Source organism: Euprymna scolopes, chromosome 42, assembly GCF_053919585.1.
Source record: "Euprymna scolopes isolate OS-2025 chromosome 42, ASM5391958v1, whole genome shotgun sequence".
Classification (NCBI taxonomy): domain Eukaryota; kingdom Metazoa; phylum Mollusca; class Cephalopoda; order Sepiida; family Sepiolidae; genus Euprymna; species Euprymna scolopes.
The window spans coordinates 1,201,380-1,219,167 of record NC_136523.1 but is presented as its reverse complement, the minus strand read 5'-3'; the positions used below and the strand labels follow the sequence as shown (position 1 = coordinate 1,219,167).

General features: G+C 34.4%; 1 protein-coding gene across 3 annotated transcripts in view; it reads left to right on the top strand.

Annotated features, from left to right (window-relative positions):
- The window catches only part of LOC145266909 (uncharacterized), a 79,857-nt gene that overhangs the window by 34,581 nt on the left and 27,488 nt on the right, over positions 1-17,788 (top strand). For all 3 annotated transcript variants that reach the window (XM_080122696.1, XM_080122695.1, XM_080122697.1), the window contains 4 exons: positions 3,078-3,165; positions 9,027-9,112; positions 13,518-13,580; positions 16,618-16,709. In XM_080122696.1, the coding sequence (XP_079978822.1) occupies positions 3,078-3,165; positions 9,027-9,112; positions 13,518-13,580; positions 16,618-16,709 (329 nt within the window). The remainder of the gene's footprint in view (positions 1-3,077; positions 3,166-9,026; positions 9,113-13,517; positions 13,581-16,617; positions 16,710-17,788) is intronic.

Genomic DNA, 17,788 nt, shown 5'->3' with positions numbered 1-17,788 from the left:
TTTGCATAACATTCAGTTAATATTTTTATTTGCATAACATTCAGTTAATATTTTTATTTGCATAACATTCAGTTAATATTTTTATTTGCATAACATTCAGTTAATAGTCATATTTTTATTTGCATAACAATTGAGCAGCCTGATGTACTCCCATTTTACATTAAATAATTCAGAAAAGAATTCACTTGTTCTGTTTGGGGAAAGATAGTTAACTTCAACTCAGTTTTTGTGCTCCTTGTGAGCATTGTCTTCATAAGACATTATTAGTAGCAGGGGTGGAATATTCTACGTTTTTGTCATTCAGAAAAGGCAGAGTTCAGTTTTTCTTTTTCTGGTTGAAAGGTCAAATCACTAACGTTTTACATCTGGAGTTTTTCCATTTGTTTCTGAATTTTTGAGATGAGGATTGAATATTCATTTTTTTTTTTTTTCTTGAATTACTGTTCTCATCTTGAGTGTTATTTTCACAGTATTTCAGTAGGTGTAGCCGCCAACCTTCAGGTGTATTCTGTCAAACTCAATAATCATTGACAGAGTACAAAATAGACTTTGTGGCTTAGTGGGGGATGCCCTTTTCTCTTCCCTGCAACCTCTCTCCCACAGAAGAGACATTGCGAGCCTGTCGTTGTTTTATCGTTATTTCTATGGCAAGTGCTCGTCTGAGCTCTAATCTCCGGTCCCCCCTCACCAATCTTTCATGATAAACACCCATCTAGCTGAAACCACTATCAATAATTTTCCCCACTCTTTATCTGTGCCTAAATGAAAACATAGATTCCATGAACAAAGCTTCTTTCTTAGAAGTGCATGCCTGTGGAACTCTCTTTCGTTTGCCTGTTTCCCACCTGACTACAACTTGGATGTCTTCAAGTCCAACATAAACAAATTCCTGACAAACCGTCCCCTTAAGTAAGACACTTTATCAAATCTCTAATACTAACGATTACTATGATACTATCCCATTGATTACTGTACACGCAATAACTCTTATCCCTGAGTGGCTTCCGGGCTTTGACAAGTGGTGACCTCCATGTAAAAAAACAAAAAAAAAAAAAAAAACTTTCTGTCAAACTTAGGGATTTGCACAGAATTTCAAATGGAACCCTTTATTTTATATACAAAGGTAGCATGCTCTCATTCTGTCAGCCATGATTGAGCAGTAATCCTAAGTCCTAAGTAATTCGCAATTGTATTTTGAGTGTCACCCAAACGAGTGCAACTTTACAACTAAATTTTACCAAGCACTTTATCGACTAACCAAGCGTCCTTGTAAATAATTCTAGTAGTAAAGTACTTGGTAGAATTCAGTTGAAAAATGACACTCTTCTGGAGATTGAAGATTCAATCCTCAGTGCGGACGACAATAAAATACAAAATCAAAACTGAACTCTGATAATTCAAGATGCGGTTCGTGCTCAGGAGGAAAACTCCATCTGATTATGATGATATCTGCTACAAGTGTAAGCAGTAGTTGCACATCTAAAAAGAAGAATAGGTTTTAAGACTTCCAAAATTCATACTAGAATTTTTTGCAAGGAACAGTGGAATAATGGATAAAATATTTGGTAAAATTCAGTTATAAGTGACACTGTTTTGAAAGTTAATAGTTCAATCTTTAGTACAGGCGATACTTGGAATATAATTGTGAATTACTTAGGACTTCTACCTGGTCATGGCTGACAGAATGAGAAAATGCTAACCTTGTGGATTAGATAATGTGTTCTATTCGAAATTTCATACAGATTTGAAAATTCGACAATCTTCAGTGTAAGCGATACTAAGAATATAATAAACTTACTTAAAGCTTCTACCCAGTTATGGCTGACAAAACAAGTTTAGCTAAATTCATTCTTCTAGTCATCTGTTTGTCATGTATCTGGAATACATTTTGTCTCTTCAAATAACCAAAACAAATTACTTTAAAGTCAAAAACTGGCCAACAGTTAATGGATTGTTTCCAACCTATAAAACAGCAATTTTCCCCCTTTGTCACAAACATTGCTCATGGAATATGACAACTAAAAGATAAAACAAGGGAAACAAAAAATTACAAGTTTGTGAAGGTTCATTTTTCTACTCTCCTATCCTTTTCTCAATTTTTATAGTTGACTAAATACTGCTTCTGCAATTTCTAGATTTTCTCAGTTCCATGAAAACGCTGTATTCAACAATTTCTCATAATAGCATTTCTAAGAATCTCTTGTTCATCTGTTGCTCATGTGCCATTGTCCTTTTGTTTAGCTATTCTGAATACTTAATTTTTCTCATCGGTTCATAATATATTTGGAAACTTAACTTGCTCAACCTTCATCTTGGCTTTGGATATTGCTCTTCTTGCAGTTCTCTTTGCAACCAGATACCTATCATTATGCACTCAATGTTTTGCCTTTACTTACCAGTAATATCAACCGAGGGAAGAGTCTATCAAGCATGTGTATGCAGTATGATGATGTATGAAAGTGAAACCTGGCCTGTGAAGGTTGAGGACATGTGTTGCATGGAGAAAAAGGACATCAGAAGGATGGGTAAAGTTTTAGATTTGATAATCTTGGAGAAAGATTAAATGTGGGCCGTATAGGGAGAGGTGTGCAGAATTAAAGTTAAAAATAGCCAACGGTTAGTGTTAGATGGGTTGTTTCCAACCTATAAAACAGCAATTCTTCCCCTTTGTCACAAACATTGGTCATGGAATATGAGGACTCGAAGATAAAACAAGGGAAGCAAAAATTACAAGTTTGCGAAGGTTAATTTTGAGGTTGTGTGGTGTACCATGTGGAGATGTTGCAAGCTTGAGCACCTGGTAGTGAAAGAGAGAGAGATTACCGGTTTAATCTTTTATAAACTTGGTCATGTGACTGAGAGCTGGCTTCTAATTGGACAAGTCAGAAAGTCAGAAATATATTCAAAATGGCATGTGAGAATTCACTCCTATTGGTGCTTCTTGCAATCCTGCCTGCTACAGACAATTGGAAAATATTCAATTCCTTTATACAATTTATCTTTGATGAATATAAAAATTTCCTTTTATGGAAATATCAAAAATGAATAAAGTTAATTTCATATTCATTCTTTTGTAGTATGATGAAAAATTGCGTCAAGATTGGAGAAGGGGCATATGGTGAAGTTTTCCGAACAAAACAAAAAGGACAATCGGTAGCATTAAAGGTAAGTACTTTTAACTGATTCAAATTCAGTCGATTTCTTTTGTGTTCATCTTGAGCTATGGTAGAGCTTACAATAATGTATTTTTGTCTTTACTTGACATGATCACAGGCTTAGTCCGCATGAAGGATGGTTTTACAGAAATAGGGCATCTGGTCATCTCATTATTCGCTTTTTTCTTTGGTCGCTTCTCGGCGACTTCTAATTTAAGAGTGAGTTTCACAATAATGTCATTGTTAACCCTTAGCACATGTCAGAACTATCTACGCCACCATTCTCTCAGCTTGCTCCCAATCGGTGACACCGTAGTGCCTTCGAGTGTCGACATTCCAGATGTGGTTGAGTAATGTAATTCCTAAGATCCAGCAAAACATTTTGGCTTCCGTAATGATGAATCCACTCAGCCTTCCTACTCACAACAACTAATATTTCTGTCCTGAATTTTTGAGATGAGGTATGTTTGTATTGTTTAAATTAATCGCACAATTGTTCTCCTCTTGAGTTTTATCTGAACAACGTTTCAGTCGATGTCACCTCCGACCTTCATCAGGTGTGAAAGTCACCATATTTTGGCAGAACAAAAAAAGGAGGGTAGCTCTACTCACTAAGGTTTCAAATTTTTTTGGCTCTAGTTGAAAGTAAGATTACAAGGATTATAACGATACAGGATGGAACAACAAAATTGTTGCTTTAGAAAAGACGACATGATTCCATTTCCATTTGATGAAAACCGGTTTTCTTTTGTTGCAGACCATCTACTAGTTGGCCAGTTGTGTACAAATCCCAAGAACGATAGGAGTCTTCTATCATGTCTGAAAGTGACACAATGTTCAACGAGTGAAATCGGAGATGTGTCGCTATACAATTCATGCTCTCTACGGATCCAAGTTAACAGGATCATTGTCAGCACCTTCAAAATGCAAATCCAGATGGTTCAATGCTTGAGGGATGTGCTCAAGGTGATGAAAACAAAGTTTCAACCCGTGGTTATGGTCTTTGGTGTGCTTTCAAGTGAGGGCCACATCATGCCACCTCACATCTTCGAAGTTGGCTTTGAAAATCAACACCAAAATATACCTAGATGTGTGGTACCCCCCGGTGCAATCAGGTGGCTTGGGTGTGGCAGCAGGATTTGGTGCCAACCCACAAGTCCAAAAAAACCTAGGCAGTACTACAACTGGACTACTTCGTCTGGTCATACGTTGAGAACAAACTAAACACCATGAATAAATGTATGAAGTTATAAAGAACTTGAAATATAAAAACCTTTTCTAAAATTATTGGATTCAACATGGAATAACCACAAAATGGTTGATATGCCGTTAAACAAAACCAACCAATGACCTTTCCACTAATAAACACTAATAAACAATCCTCAAAATGCAGTGCAAAGTGGTGGCTGAAGGTCAGTTGATTAAGGTGAACAAAACCCCGTGTTTTGACAAGCTTCTGGGTTTGACCTTTACTCCTGATCTGAAATGGAACACGTACATCAAGTCTGTTGCCAAGGTCGCTGGAAAGATGGTGGGATCCTTCTACCGCTCCAGAAGATATCTCACTACGGATGCAATTCTCTATCTATATAAAAGCCAAATACGTCCAAGCATGGAATACTGTTACCATATCTGGGCAGGAGCTGCTAAAGATAGCCTATCCTGCCTTAACAGAGTACAAAATAGACTTCGTGGCTTAGTGGGGGATGCCCTTTTCTCTACCCTGCAACCTCTCTCCCACAGAAGAGACGTTGCGAGCCTGTCCTTGTTTTATCGTTATTTTCATGGCAGATGCTCGTCTGAACTCCAATCTCTGGTCCCCCCTCGCCAATCTTTCACGAAAAACACCCGTCTAGCCGAATCCACTGTGAAAAATTTCCCCCACTCTTTATCTGTGCCTAAATCAAAACGCAGATTCCATGAACAAAGCTTCTTTCTTAGAACTGCACACCTGTGGAACTCTGTTCCGTCTGCCTGCTTCCCTCCGGACTACAACTTGGATGTCTTCAAGTCCAATGTTAACAAATTCCTAATGAACCGCCCCCTTAAGTAAACATTTCATCAAATCTCCTCACTAACGTAATGTACTTGCAATAACCCTTATCCCTGAGTGGCTTCCGGGCCTTGATAAGTGGTGATCACTGTGTGAAAAAAAAAAAAAAAAAAAAAAAAAAAAAACAGCAACAAAGCTGTGACACTTTGAACTCGCTGAAATTTTTACTTAGCAGCAGTGTTGTTCCATATGGTTTCATTTGTAATGTATAATTCAATGAAAGAATAAAATGACTGATTTATGTTTTTTTTTTTTTTTTTTTTTTTTTTTACACAGTGATCACCACTTATCAAGGCCGGGAAGCCACTCAGGGATAAGGGTTATTGCAAGTACATTACGTTAGTGAGGAGATTTGCTGAAGTGTTTAATTAGGGGGGGGGCGGTTCATTAGGAATTTGTTAACATTAGACTTGAAGACATCCAAGTTGTAGTCCGGAGGGAAGCAGGCAGACGGAACAGAGTTCCACAGGCGTGCAGTTCTAGGAAAGAAGCTTTGTTCATGAAATCCGCGTTTTGATTTAGGCACAGATATAGAGTGGGGGAAATTTTTCACAGTGGATTCAGCTAGACGGGTGTTTTTCGTGAAAGATTGGCGAGGGGGGACCAGGGATTGGAGTTCAGACGAGCACCTGCCATGAAAATAACGATAAAACAAGGATAGGATAATGTATGACTAAATCAAAATGCATTCTGATGGAATTTAATTTTGTAATGAAATTAAAGTGAAGGGAGGGCAAGGCTTATCACTGATATTTTTCTTTGATCGTAGTTTGTGCGTGTTTTTTAAGGGTGGCAGGGAAGGGGGTGTACACCTGGAATAGAACCTGCAACTCCCAAAAATGAGTCAACCTGAAAATGGTTAGGAAAGCGTTTCTCACGCAGAATTCTAATTTTTTATTCACAATGTAAAAAATATGCATAAATCAAACTGTATGTAATAATAAAATGCAAATAATCATTAAATTAGAAAACATTGATAATGAATAGTGAATTAATGAGATGTCAGTTCGTGTTAATTAATATGCAAATTAGTTATGCTTAGTGCTTATATCATGTGAACATGCTTAGTATATTTAAAACAGCATTAGCTCTAGGCAGACTGAACTAGCTTCCTATGAAGGAAGAAGTTTCTAGGGAATATTGAAGTCAGAAGCAGTCCCCAGTTGCATGTATATCCTCATTAAGTTTTTTCAGTTCTTGCAAGGGGGGTGTCGACATTCTATGTACAGCACTTGCTATTCTCAAATGGTTACCCATCTGATACTGACCAGACTCAATGTTACTTAACTTTGGTGATTTTACCGTTATGTCAACATACTCAGTGTATTAGAAATGTGAAGCTCTTGTGTTTTCTAAAAAAAGATTTTAATTTCTTTGGCATTTAGCTCTATCATCGCCACAACAGATCAGGGAGAAGAGGATATCAACAATCACATTAGCAACGCCAGTCTTGTTTTTTGCTGTCTTTGATTTCGGCTTTGGTCTAGAAATAAAATGAAATAAAACTTGGTACTAAAACCAACATATATCAAGCTCTCATCTGCACCATTCTCTTATACGACTGTGAAATCTGGTTGCTGATAGCTTGACGTGTTCGATCACTGCTATTTATGTCACATCCTTTGTTTTTTTGTTTTTTTTCATTTTCATTGGCAGCAGTTCATTGTAAATGTTTGTTTTCACTGCAACATATCCTCTCTGTAGCAAGCTCTCCTCTTGAGACATCTTTATTGGTTTAGTGACGATCTTTATCGTCATCCAGATGATTTCATCCACAAAAGCATTAACACCCCCGCCTCTCATCAGGGATGCAAAATACGATGCAGCAATCAGCTGAAAACCCGGCTCAGAGCAATGAAACAGTATACTGAGCTGATTCCAGGACTACCGCTTCTGTAGGGTTTGCTGCTGGAACTGTGATTAGCTAACTCTTGTATCAGCTACAGTGTTGGACCTTCATGTCGCGTCAGCATTTGTTGGGACATGACAAATTCTCTGGAATGGAACCAGTCTGACTACTCGAGGATGAATGGCGAAACAAGAATAAGTTATTGCAAGAAATAATCCAACTTAATAAGTAAAGATATGACACGCTTTTTCAACTGAAAAAAAACTTGGTAAACATGATGTTTCCTGATATGATAATTTTGATAAACGTAATGCCGTGGAGATGTATGGCCAGATCTTAAAATCAGACAAATATGGGTAGATTGGTGATTTTTTTTTTTTTAACCAACGTATTTCAGGTAAAAACATTATTACATACGTATGTGTCATGTCAAAATTAGTATAAATTCCAAAAATCACGAAAAATGATCGAGTAGAAAAATAATTACAAGGAGCGTTCCAAAAATAATGCCTCCTATTTTTTTATTCCACTTAAATGGATGAGAGGGGATTGCAAATTGCATTGTTATGATGACTGGACTTATGCATTCATGACCTGAAATTTTCGTCTTTCTTTTGCAAATATTAATAGTGTGAGACTCTAAGAAAGCTATCCCTGTCATGGACATGCATCAGGAGCAGAGATTTCATGACATAAATGCATTGAGAATTCTTATTCAGATTATCCAAAATTTTCTGAGATTTTGTCTTTTGTTTTTGAGTAGTCAGCAGTTTCAGCTTTGAATTTTAAGAAGTCCAGTACAGCTTGCTACATACTAAATTTACCAAGACTGTTACCTTTGGAGAGCCACCTAACTTCTGTATGAAGTAGCAATTTTTTAAATTGTTCATCTTCACTAAATTTTTCAAATAATCTGTCATTCAAGGAATTTGTTTTTATGAAATTTATTCCTGATATAATTATATCAACAGATTTTTTACCACCTAGATTTGTTGTCTGTGAATAATGCAGTATACATGCATTATATGAGGAGCCACAGTTTTCATCTGCATTACAAAGCCTTTAATCTTGCCTGTCATGTATGGATGTAGCATCATCTGTGTTTATTTAAATCAAATTAATTAATGGAATATTGTTATTATTCAAATGATTGTTTACTTCTAAAAATATATCTCCTCCACTTGTTCTCTGTGGCAAACTTTAAAAAAAATATCATCTTCTATGATCTCATTCTGATATACAAATCTGACGTATAAAAGCGGCAGTGCTTGATTATGAATTGTTGTTTCGTCTATTTGTATGGAAATCTTTTTTAATTTCTATTAATTTATTTTGAACAGATTCGGCCATTTCATCTTGCCTTCTCGTTACTGTTACTCTTGACAGAGGTATTTTTTTTGTCTCGATTTTAAAGGGAAGATGAAGTGCTCTTTAACCTTAATAGGAAATCACATAGAGATGCTGTTTCGATAAAAACAATGACCCGCATCACATCAGAAAGGGTATCTGGCCTGTCTTGCCTCAACTAAGGAAATGAATTTCAAAGAAAATTGGTCACTTTTCAGGTTATGTAGTTTCTATTTACTTACCTCCCCACAAGGGCAGAGTTAGATACAAGGTCAGTTTTTAATGTGGTGAAAATCTGGCTCCTCAAAAAGGGCCACTGCATTGGAACAAAAATTAAAATTGCTTTAGTCTAGAAAGATTTCTTCTTCACTGACTGAGAACAGAAAAGATGAAGTGTAGAATCAGAAATGGTAAAAGATGCTTTTCAGGTTCTGTAGTTTAAATGTTGTCGGCTTGCATGGAATATCTAGTAAGGTTTGTTGAGTTTATTGAGAGTTGAACTTGAAAGAAAGAGGGATAAATAAAGACCTGGCTAGAGATAGATTAGTTTTGAAGTTGATTTCTAAAATCTGCCAAACACATGTAAAACGGACGTTAAATTGAATATGATTATTCTTTTCAGATTATTCCAATTGAAGGCGATTTTGAAGTCAATGAATGTCTGCAGAAGAATTTCCTGGAAATATTCCCTGAAATTGTCATCTCAAAGTAAGTACTGACAATTGAAATAGAATTTGCCATAATTTTTTATTAATATTTTCATGTATTTTTATGGTTGAATTATTTGTGTTTGGATTATTCAAACTACCATTCTATTTTTTTATGTTATTTTCACGTTTCTGGTGTATTATGTCGAACTTGGGAATCCGCATTTAATTTCGAATGGAACCCTTTATTTAATCCATTGAGGTGAGTCATGACTGGGTAGAAGTCCTATGTAATTTGCAGATATATTTTGACTGTCATCCACACGGAGAATTGAACCATCAACCTCCAGAAGAGTATAACTTTAGAATTGAACCATCAACCTCCAGAAGAGTATAACTTTAGAATTGAATTTTACCAAGTGCTTTATCCACTATGCCACAGATTCAAATAATATGAATAATCAATCCTCACCACAAAAATTTAGAAATGTTGAATTATTTATTCATCAAAAGTGCATTTTAAAAATCATTTGCTGTTAATCTTGTTTCCATGAAGTTATTAATCTCATAAATATAATATAAAATAAAGTCAGATGGATTTTCAATGGAAATTGTTTTCAACCTAAAATGTAGAGATGTGAGTGTTTTGCTTTCTAGCAGAATTCTTTTTTTTTTTAATCCAGAAAAAGTGCATTTCTACTTAGATCATTAGAGCCACCCATGGATCAAAGTTCAATGATTTGACCTTTGAAAACGCTACTAAACTCCTCTGTCAATTTTGGGTCTAAACACTTGAAATGTTAAATGTAGGTTACTTTGGTTAAACTTTATAAATTGATTTGAGCCCAAAATAATAAATGTTAAGGGGTCAAAATTGGGGTCAAAGTTTAAAAAAAAAATGACCTCTGTGGTTCTACCAAATTACTCAGCCAATTTCTTGTCTAAATATTTGACTTTACATAAAAGGTATTCAGAGATAGGGCAAGCTTTTTAATCAGTTTGAGTCGAAAATTTGACTGCCAAGGGATCAAAGTTCAAAAGATTTAACCTCTGCGGTTTTTAGCAAACTACTCAGTGAACTTTTGGTGTAAACCTTTGAAATTTTACATAACGGGTATTCAGACATGTGGTAAGCATTTTAATCAATTTGGGGGCGAAAATTTTGCTGCCAAAAGGTCAAAGTTGCAGATTTTACCAAACTCCTCTGCCAATTTGGGGTCTAAACACTTGAAATTTTAGATGTAGGTAACTTGGACATGGGTCAAACTTTTTATTTTGATTTGAGACAAAAACAACAAATGTTAAGGGGTTAAAATTGGGGTCAAATTTAAAAAAAAAATTTATTTCTGCGGTCTTTACCAAATTATTCAGACAATTCTTGGTCTAAACATTTGAAATTTTACATAAAGGGTATTCACACATAGGGCCCGAGCAAAGCCGGGCTGAACTGCTAGTATATCTATAAAAGTGAAATTGTCTGTGTGTACATTTCCCTACAAAACTACTGTCAATTTTCTCGAGATTTGACATAAGGGGTATTGAGATTTGGGAAAATCTTTTTAATTGGTTTTCGGCCAGAAATTTAGCTGTCAAGGGATCAAAGTTCAACAATTTGACCTTTGAAAGCTCTACCAAACTCCTCCACCAATTTTGGATCTAAACACTTGAAATTTTAGATGTAGGTTATTTGGACATGGATTAAACTTTTTAATTTGATTTGAGCCCAAGACTCAAAAAAAAAAAATCACTCCATAAAGAAGAAATAAAATATATTAAATCAAAAACTCATGTATTTCTTTAAGAGAATTTTTTAAAAAAATGGAAAATAGGTTGAGTAGAATTTGTTTAAATGGCAAAAACTGATAAGTGAAATGTGATCATTTTTCAAATACGGTAGCCCATATTTACTAACTTTTGTTTACATCAAACACATGCCAGAAATAGAAAGGGGAAATTAATTCTGGGTGGGGTGTCTTATCATATTGCGTAGGAATCTCTGCATGTTGGAATCTTTAAGCGGTCATTTCAAATAAAGTTAAAAAAAAAAAATATGGTTTATTTATTTATTTTTTTTCTTACAATGCTTTTTAATTGATCTAAAAAAAGTTTTCACGACCGGTTTACAAAAACATAACCCCCCCCACCTCCTCTCCAATTTAAACAGAATTTTTTGTGAAATGGTAAATGTCGGCGCATTACTTACGGAAAAACGGCTAATTACCTGCAGAAACACCTGTTAATGGAATACCCCCCCCCACCCACCCAAAAAAAAGAACAAAAAACATAAAAACGTGTTTGGTGTTTGTTTTTGCAAACCATTCATGAAAACTTTATTTTTTGATCAATTAAGTAAGCATTAAAAACTACGTAAGACAAAAAAAAAAATGAGCCACGTTTTTTTTTTTTTTAAACTTTCTTATTTGCAAGATTCCTACGCGATGTGATAAGATACTTCACTACGCCCGTTCGCACGCGAATGTATCATGTAAGAAAAACACTACCGAATGCGGTGAAATAGCACAAAATAGTCCCAAGGTCTAGGGGTTCATACCATGCAAACGGTAAATTCGCGGCGGGTTTGATTATCAGATTCGTTGTCAGCGACCTCGAATACCCCTAAAAAAACAAATTAGAGTAGTCGGTGTTCTGTTCTAGCGTAAGGTGACACTTACCAAACCAATTTATTTAGATTTAAAAAATAACATTATTGTTAATATTTTTTAAAAAGTTAAATAAATAAATAGGAATAATTTGAGATGAGTGAATATAAAAGGCTAAAAATTTAATCAAAGATTTAGTTATTTTAAAATTTTATTTAGAAATAAGAATATTCTAGAAAGTGGAATAAAAATCAGTTAGCGATTGGGGCTGCAAAAAAAGAAGTTAAATTTTAAAGAGTTATCGAAGATAAAGAGAAAATAAAACAAAAAAAAATGAATATCAAAAAACAAAACATGTTATTCCCCTTGAAATTTGATGTTATTGTATTTTTGTTGAATTAATCATGCCTTACTTTTTCTGTATATTTTTTAATATATAAAATAACTCCTAAATTGATTATTAATTTCATGGTGCATGTTTAATTCATGGTTAAACTATTTATTTTGACTTATCTTCAATGAAAAAAATTTTACGAAAAAAATCAAATTGTTTTCGAAATTCCCATAATTGTATTTCCACTTTTTCGTTGTACCAAATTTTTTCGCTACACAAAAACTTTTGATTATATAATGGTATATTTCAAAACAACAATTCCACAGGAATCGGAATCGTACTTGGTATCGGAATCGTTAACCAACATTTTCCTGGAATCGGAATCGGAAAAAATTTAGGAATCATCCCAACACTAGTCTAAACACTTGAAACTTTAGATGTAGGTTACCTGGACATGAGTCACACTTTTTAATATATACATATACATATGCGCATAAAGTTATGAACAGTACATAGGGCCCAAGCAAAGCTGGGCTGAACTGCTAGTTAATATAAAAACTGTACCTTTTTTGATTGAGGGTGTAAATTATTAAATAAACTTGAAGAGGAAATACTGGCAGGGGCAATACTGGTGTTCCTTCCTCTCATCTTCCTTCTCTCCTTTTCTTTCTTTTTATTCTAGTTCTTCTTCTTCTTCATACCAAAGTGTACCAAATATATAAATCACTAATGAACTGATGTCAATTCTAGCAATAATAACATTATTATTATTATGAGATTATACATGCATTTTCTTTATATTGAACTAGTTGAAGTACCCAGTCTAAGTTAGGTTTTTTAAATTGTTCTGAACTTTAAAAGTAAATTATGAAAGTCCTCCAGGAATCTCAAAGCTAAATCTTCTAGTAATTTAGAAGATGTTTTGGAAATCCCAATTATAAAATTCCTCTAATAAATAGGGATAGGTTTACATAAGCCCAAAGATAAAAAAATATGTTGTGCCGCTTCTGGCTGTAGCTAGTGTATTTTGGTGATAGTACATCTTTGGAATGAATAGTACAAACAATACAATACAGGAACAATACATGGACTTGACGAATCAGAAAGAGGGATGGATCACCAGATCTTTGAAAAGAAACTGTTTATGAAAGTTTAAGGTCACACAAAGGAAGAAAGGAAAGTTCTTTATAATGACAATGTTTTTGATGTGATTGTTTTATAAAGGAGGGTGAGATTTAAGTTCAACCGATGTTAGAGTAGAAAGACTAGTAATGTCGCTTATTTGAGAAAGTTGTAAAGAAGAGAAGATTGCAAAGTTAATTTTGTACTTTATCAACATAATGATTTCTTTGAGTGGTACTTCCCCAGATATGGGAACAGTACTTCTGTTAAGGCATATCTGATTCTTATACAGATAGAGTATTACATCAGGAGTCTGACACTTTCTGGAATGATAAAATTGTTTTTAATGCCACGTGTAATGGCTTTGTTTTTTTTTATTCGTGATCTAACTTATTTTTCACTTTTTGTAGAGAACTGAGTGACCTTCGGAATGAAATTGATGACAACACACCAAGTTTTGTTTCTGTGAACAGGTAAGTAAAATATTTAAATTATTCAGGCTTTTTTATCTTGGTTGTTATTTTCATAATATTTTGATCAATGTTTAATTTCTGATTTCTACCGACTCACAAGACCTTTATTTTTTTCATCATTACTTGACTAAATTTCATTTCTCTTTCTTCCTCTCTCGTTTTATCTTTTTCTCTTTCCTGTTTTCCCCCCTTTTCCTTATTTTCCTGTCCATTTGTCTTGCTTTCCTTTGCCTTCTTATGATAGTTCTCTCTGAAAACTGAAAAATGCTAATTTTGCCATCAAAACTAAGGTGTCAAATGAAGGTGGGAATAGTAGCTTTTGTTTAATCAAAGAATGGCTTCCTGTTCCTTTCCTCCCACATGCGCACTCTGTGTGCGTCTTTCTCTTAATTTTGACTTTTTTAGTTAGAAACCGATTACTAAAAATGAGTCAACTTCATTTTAATGAAGGTTACTGCGGCAAATAGATGCAATTGTAAATAACAAATTTAGATGAGACGCGTTAAAGAATTATTTTAAATGTGTTTTTACTACCTATCACTAATAAATCATCCGAGGTCATATATTGGGGGGGGGGGATTTTGTTGCTTATACAGAATATGAACCAAACTAAACTGACTTTTATCAAAGTAGATTTCTGGAACCAGCCACAAAATGCAAAATCAAACCAAGCCATAGCCAAGCCAAGCAGTCAGCTAGTACCAAATTAAACAATTTTTCTCTAATTTTTTTTAATCATTTAAAATAAAAACATTTACCTGAATGTCTTTTTCTTTATGAGGAAGGATTTATTTTGAACAAAAGTAACCAAATCAACAATTTTCCATCCCCCCCCCCGCTTGTCCTCTACAAAATATTTTTAATCATTTAAAATAACACTAGTCTTTTTTTATCTTCTTGAAAGGGTCTGTCATCAACAAACAGTTAATTAGTACATAGTTTAGGATTACATTTAATTCACTTTAGTTTTGACACTGTCTTTGTTGTCTGCCACACATTTTACAAAGGACATTCAATAAGTAATGTCCTTGATCCATTTCCAATTGTCTGATCTAACTGAAATTTTGTATGTGCAATGATTTATACTTCTATGGGTTATGTGGCAAATTACAATTTTAAACAAATTGTGATTTCCGATTTACACATGTTTGAACCGAGTCAGGTGTGAAATAGAGTGTGTTCAGTGTTGCACAGTGATCTGGTTTTTATATTTAAAAGGACGCACACCACAAGAGATTTTTTAAGAAATGACAATGATGCTCCATCATATTGTAAAACAATGGCATCGTGAATTAAAATATGGCCAAAAATTTGTGGAAACTGGTCTGAGACTTGGTTGCTACCTCCGTTCCCACCTCCTTCTGCCATTGATGAGGCGGCCTCTGTCAGTCAAGTTAAGGCTGCCACTTTGGAAGATCGACACATGACCATTCGTCAAATAGCCCAAGAAATCAAGACTAGTACAGGTTCTATGGAAACTCATTCATGACCATATGCATAAGGTGTCTACCAGATGGATTCTCAGGTTGCTGAAGGGTGCTGATACATTTTTTTCCAGAAGCAAGAACACATTTTTGTGTTTGAGAATAAATTTTGAGATGTGCCAAGATGAGTGAAAGTTTTTCAAAAGATTGATCACACAGGATGGAACCTGGGTCTATCATTATGGTTCAGAGATTAAAGCCCAGTCAATGCAGTGGGTGCACTTGGACTCCCCATCTCCAAAGAAGGCTAGGGTGCAGTTCTACACTGACATGGCCATGCTTCTGCTCACATTCTTCTGGGACTAGGACGGAGTAGTGAAGACAGATTTCCTAGCAAAGGATACCACAATTATAGGAGCCTATTATTCTTCATTTTTGAAGAAATTAAGAGAAGCTATCAAAGTCAAGATCCAAAGCAACATTTCGGTCCACAATGCGCATATCACCAGATCAAAAGCATGGATGTGTAGTTAACAAATCTTCCCCATCCACCCTACTCTCTTGATCTTACACTCTCTGATCTAACTTGTCCTGCCTTGATAGAGTTCAAAATACTTCGTAGCCTCGTAGGAGATGTCCTTTTCTCCTCCTTGCAACCTCTATCTCACAGAAGAGGTTGCGAGTTTGTCTCTGATGTATCGTTATTTTCATGGAAAGTGTTCGACTGAGCTTCAATCTATCGTCTCCCCTCGCCAAACTTTCACAAGAAACACTCGTCTAGCTGTAAACACTATCAATAATTACCCCCACTCTTTATCTGTGCCTAAACCTAAACATAGATTCCATGAACAAAGCTTCTTTCTTAGAACTGCACGCTTGTGGAATTGTCTTCCGTTTTCCTGCTTTCCGGCTGACTACAATATGGTTGCGTTCAAGTCTAACGTAAATAAGTTCTTGATGAGCCGTTCCATATAAGTTATCAAATTTACCAAATTTTCATTACTAATGATTACTATATTGTCCAATTTCTACTGTACACTCTTTAACTCTTATCCTTGAGTGGCCTCTTGGCCTTGATAATGTGGTGATGCCTATGTAAAAAAAAAAAGAAAAGTAAAAAAAAATAATGCAGTCACATCACGGTTGGAGGACCAACTTGAGGTGTTCTACAAATACAGTCTTCAGACCTGCATTAAATGATGAGAGAAATGTGTAACTCTGGATGGTTCCTTTGTAGAGAAAGACTAATAATTTCATCAAGTTTTGTAGCTGTACTGCTATGAGAAGTGGGTCAGGAGTGTTACTTATAGAAGTTCCTTTGTATTTTATGGTTTTCAATTCATAAACGGCTTAATTTGTTTTTGACTAGTTTCAGAAATTGGCTTTGATAAGAGTGAGTTTAGTTTGGCTTGTATTCTGTAGAGGTACAAAAATTAATCCTGATTTCAGCTTTTTTTTTTTTTTTGTGATTGACTTCTGACATCTCTGCCAGTGCATTCAAAATATATAAATTATAAATAATTATTTTTATACCTATAGACACTAGTGTTTCATGCTTGTATATACTTCCGGTATTTATATATATATATATTTTTGTTGCTTTTTTTTTGTAGTGTTAGTTGTCTGAAGGGTGTCTACCCCGCTCCACTGATGAGAGAATGGGACATTTTCCACAAAGAGAAACGATCAGAAAATGATCGTCCAGGTAAACATCTTTATCATTTGAATTCATTGAAATTAAAGATCATAAATATTTCAACATGATAATGACTGAAATAGAAAGTAATTACAAGAAAATTCTTTAAATACCAAAAGTGTAGTATCTGTTCCAACATTGCACTTTATCTGTTTTGAAAATTTTTAGATGAGAATTAATAATTTGGATTAATGTTCTAATATTGGATGTTCTCAGAATGTTTTGGACGATGTAACCTCCGACCTTCTTCAGTTGTAGCTTATTAAACTCTGGAATCAATACAGAATTTTAAATGGAAATCTTTATTTAATTCATGCAGGTAGTTTTCTCTCATTCTATCAGCTGTGACTGGTAAAAATCTTAAATAATTTGTCATTGCATTCTTAGTATCACCTCTACTGATGATTAAATCTTCAACCTCCAAAAGACTGTCGCTAACAACTAATTATTACTTAGCACTATCACTCCATAAGTCCTTGTGGACAATTCTAGTATGAATTTTAAAAGCATTAAACCTTTTTTTTTTTAATTTTACATGTGTAATCTTACTAATCAATATATATTGGATATAATCCAAGTTCATGAAAAAAATCAGCTTAGAAACAATTGTTTCTGCCCATTTTGTAAACTATTCACATTATATTTTGTTTTTATTGGAATCCTTTGAGATGAGTAATTTGTATATTCGTTTGTGGACTCTTGTCCTCATCTTCATAGTTGTTGCTGTTTCGCCACGTGAAATAAATATACACATTATTGTATACAAAATTTACCAAATATTTACAAAGAGACTTCATCAGTGTATAAGATATCAGTTAGGCTAGAAAAAAAAAAGACAAGATGCATCCAATGTTCATTTACTTAACCGATATCTAATTTTTATATCGTTATTTAACAATATGACATATTTGATTTCTCCACAGAAATTAAATATGTATTAAATGAATATTGCATGCATCTTGTTTCTTCATCTCATTGTGTTATGTTTTATACTAATTTTTGTGAATCTTTGGTAACTTTTGTATATTTAAAAAACTGTTTGTAAATAAAATGTTTATTCGAATGAACTCATATCATGTTAAATTAAG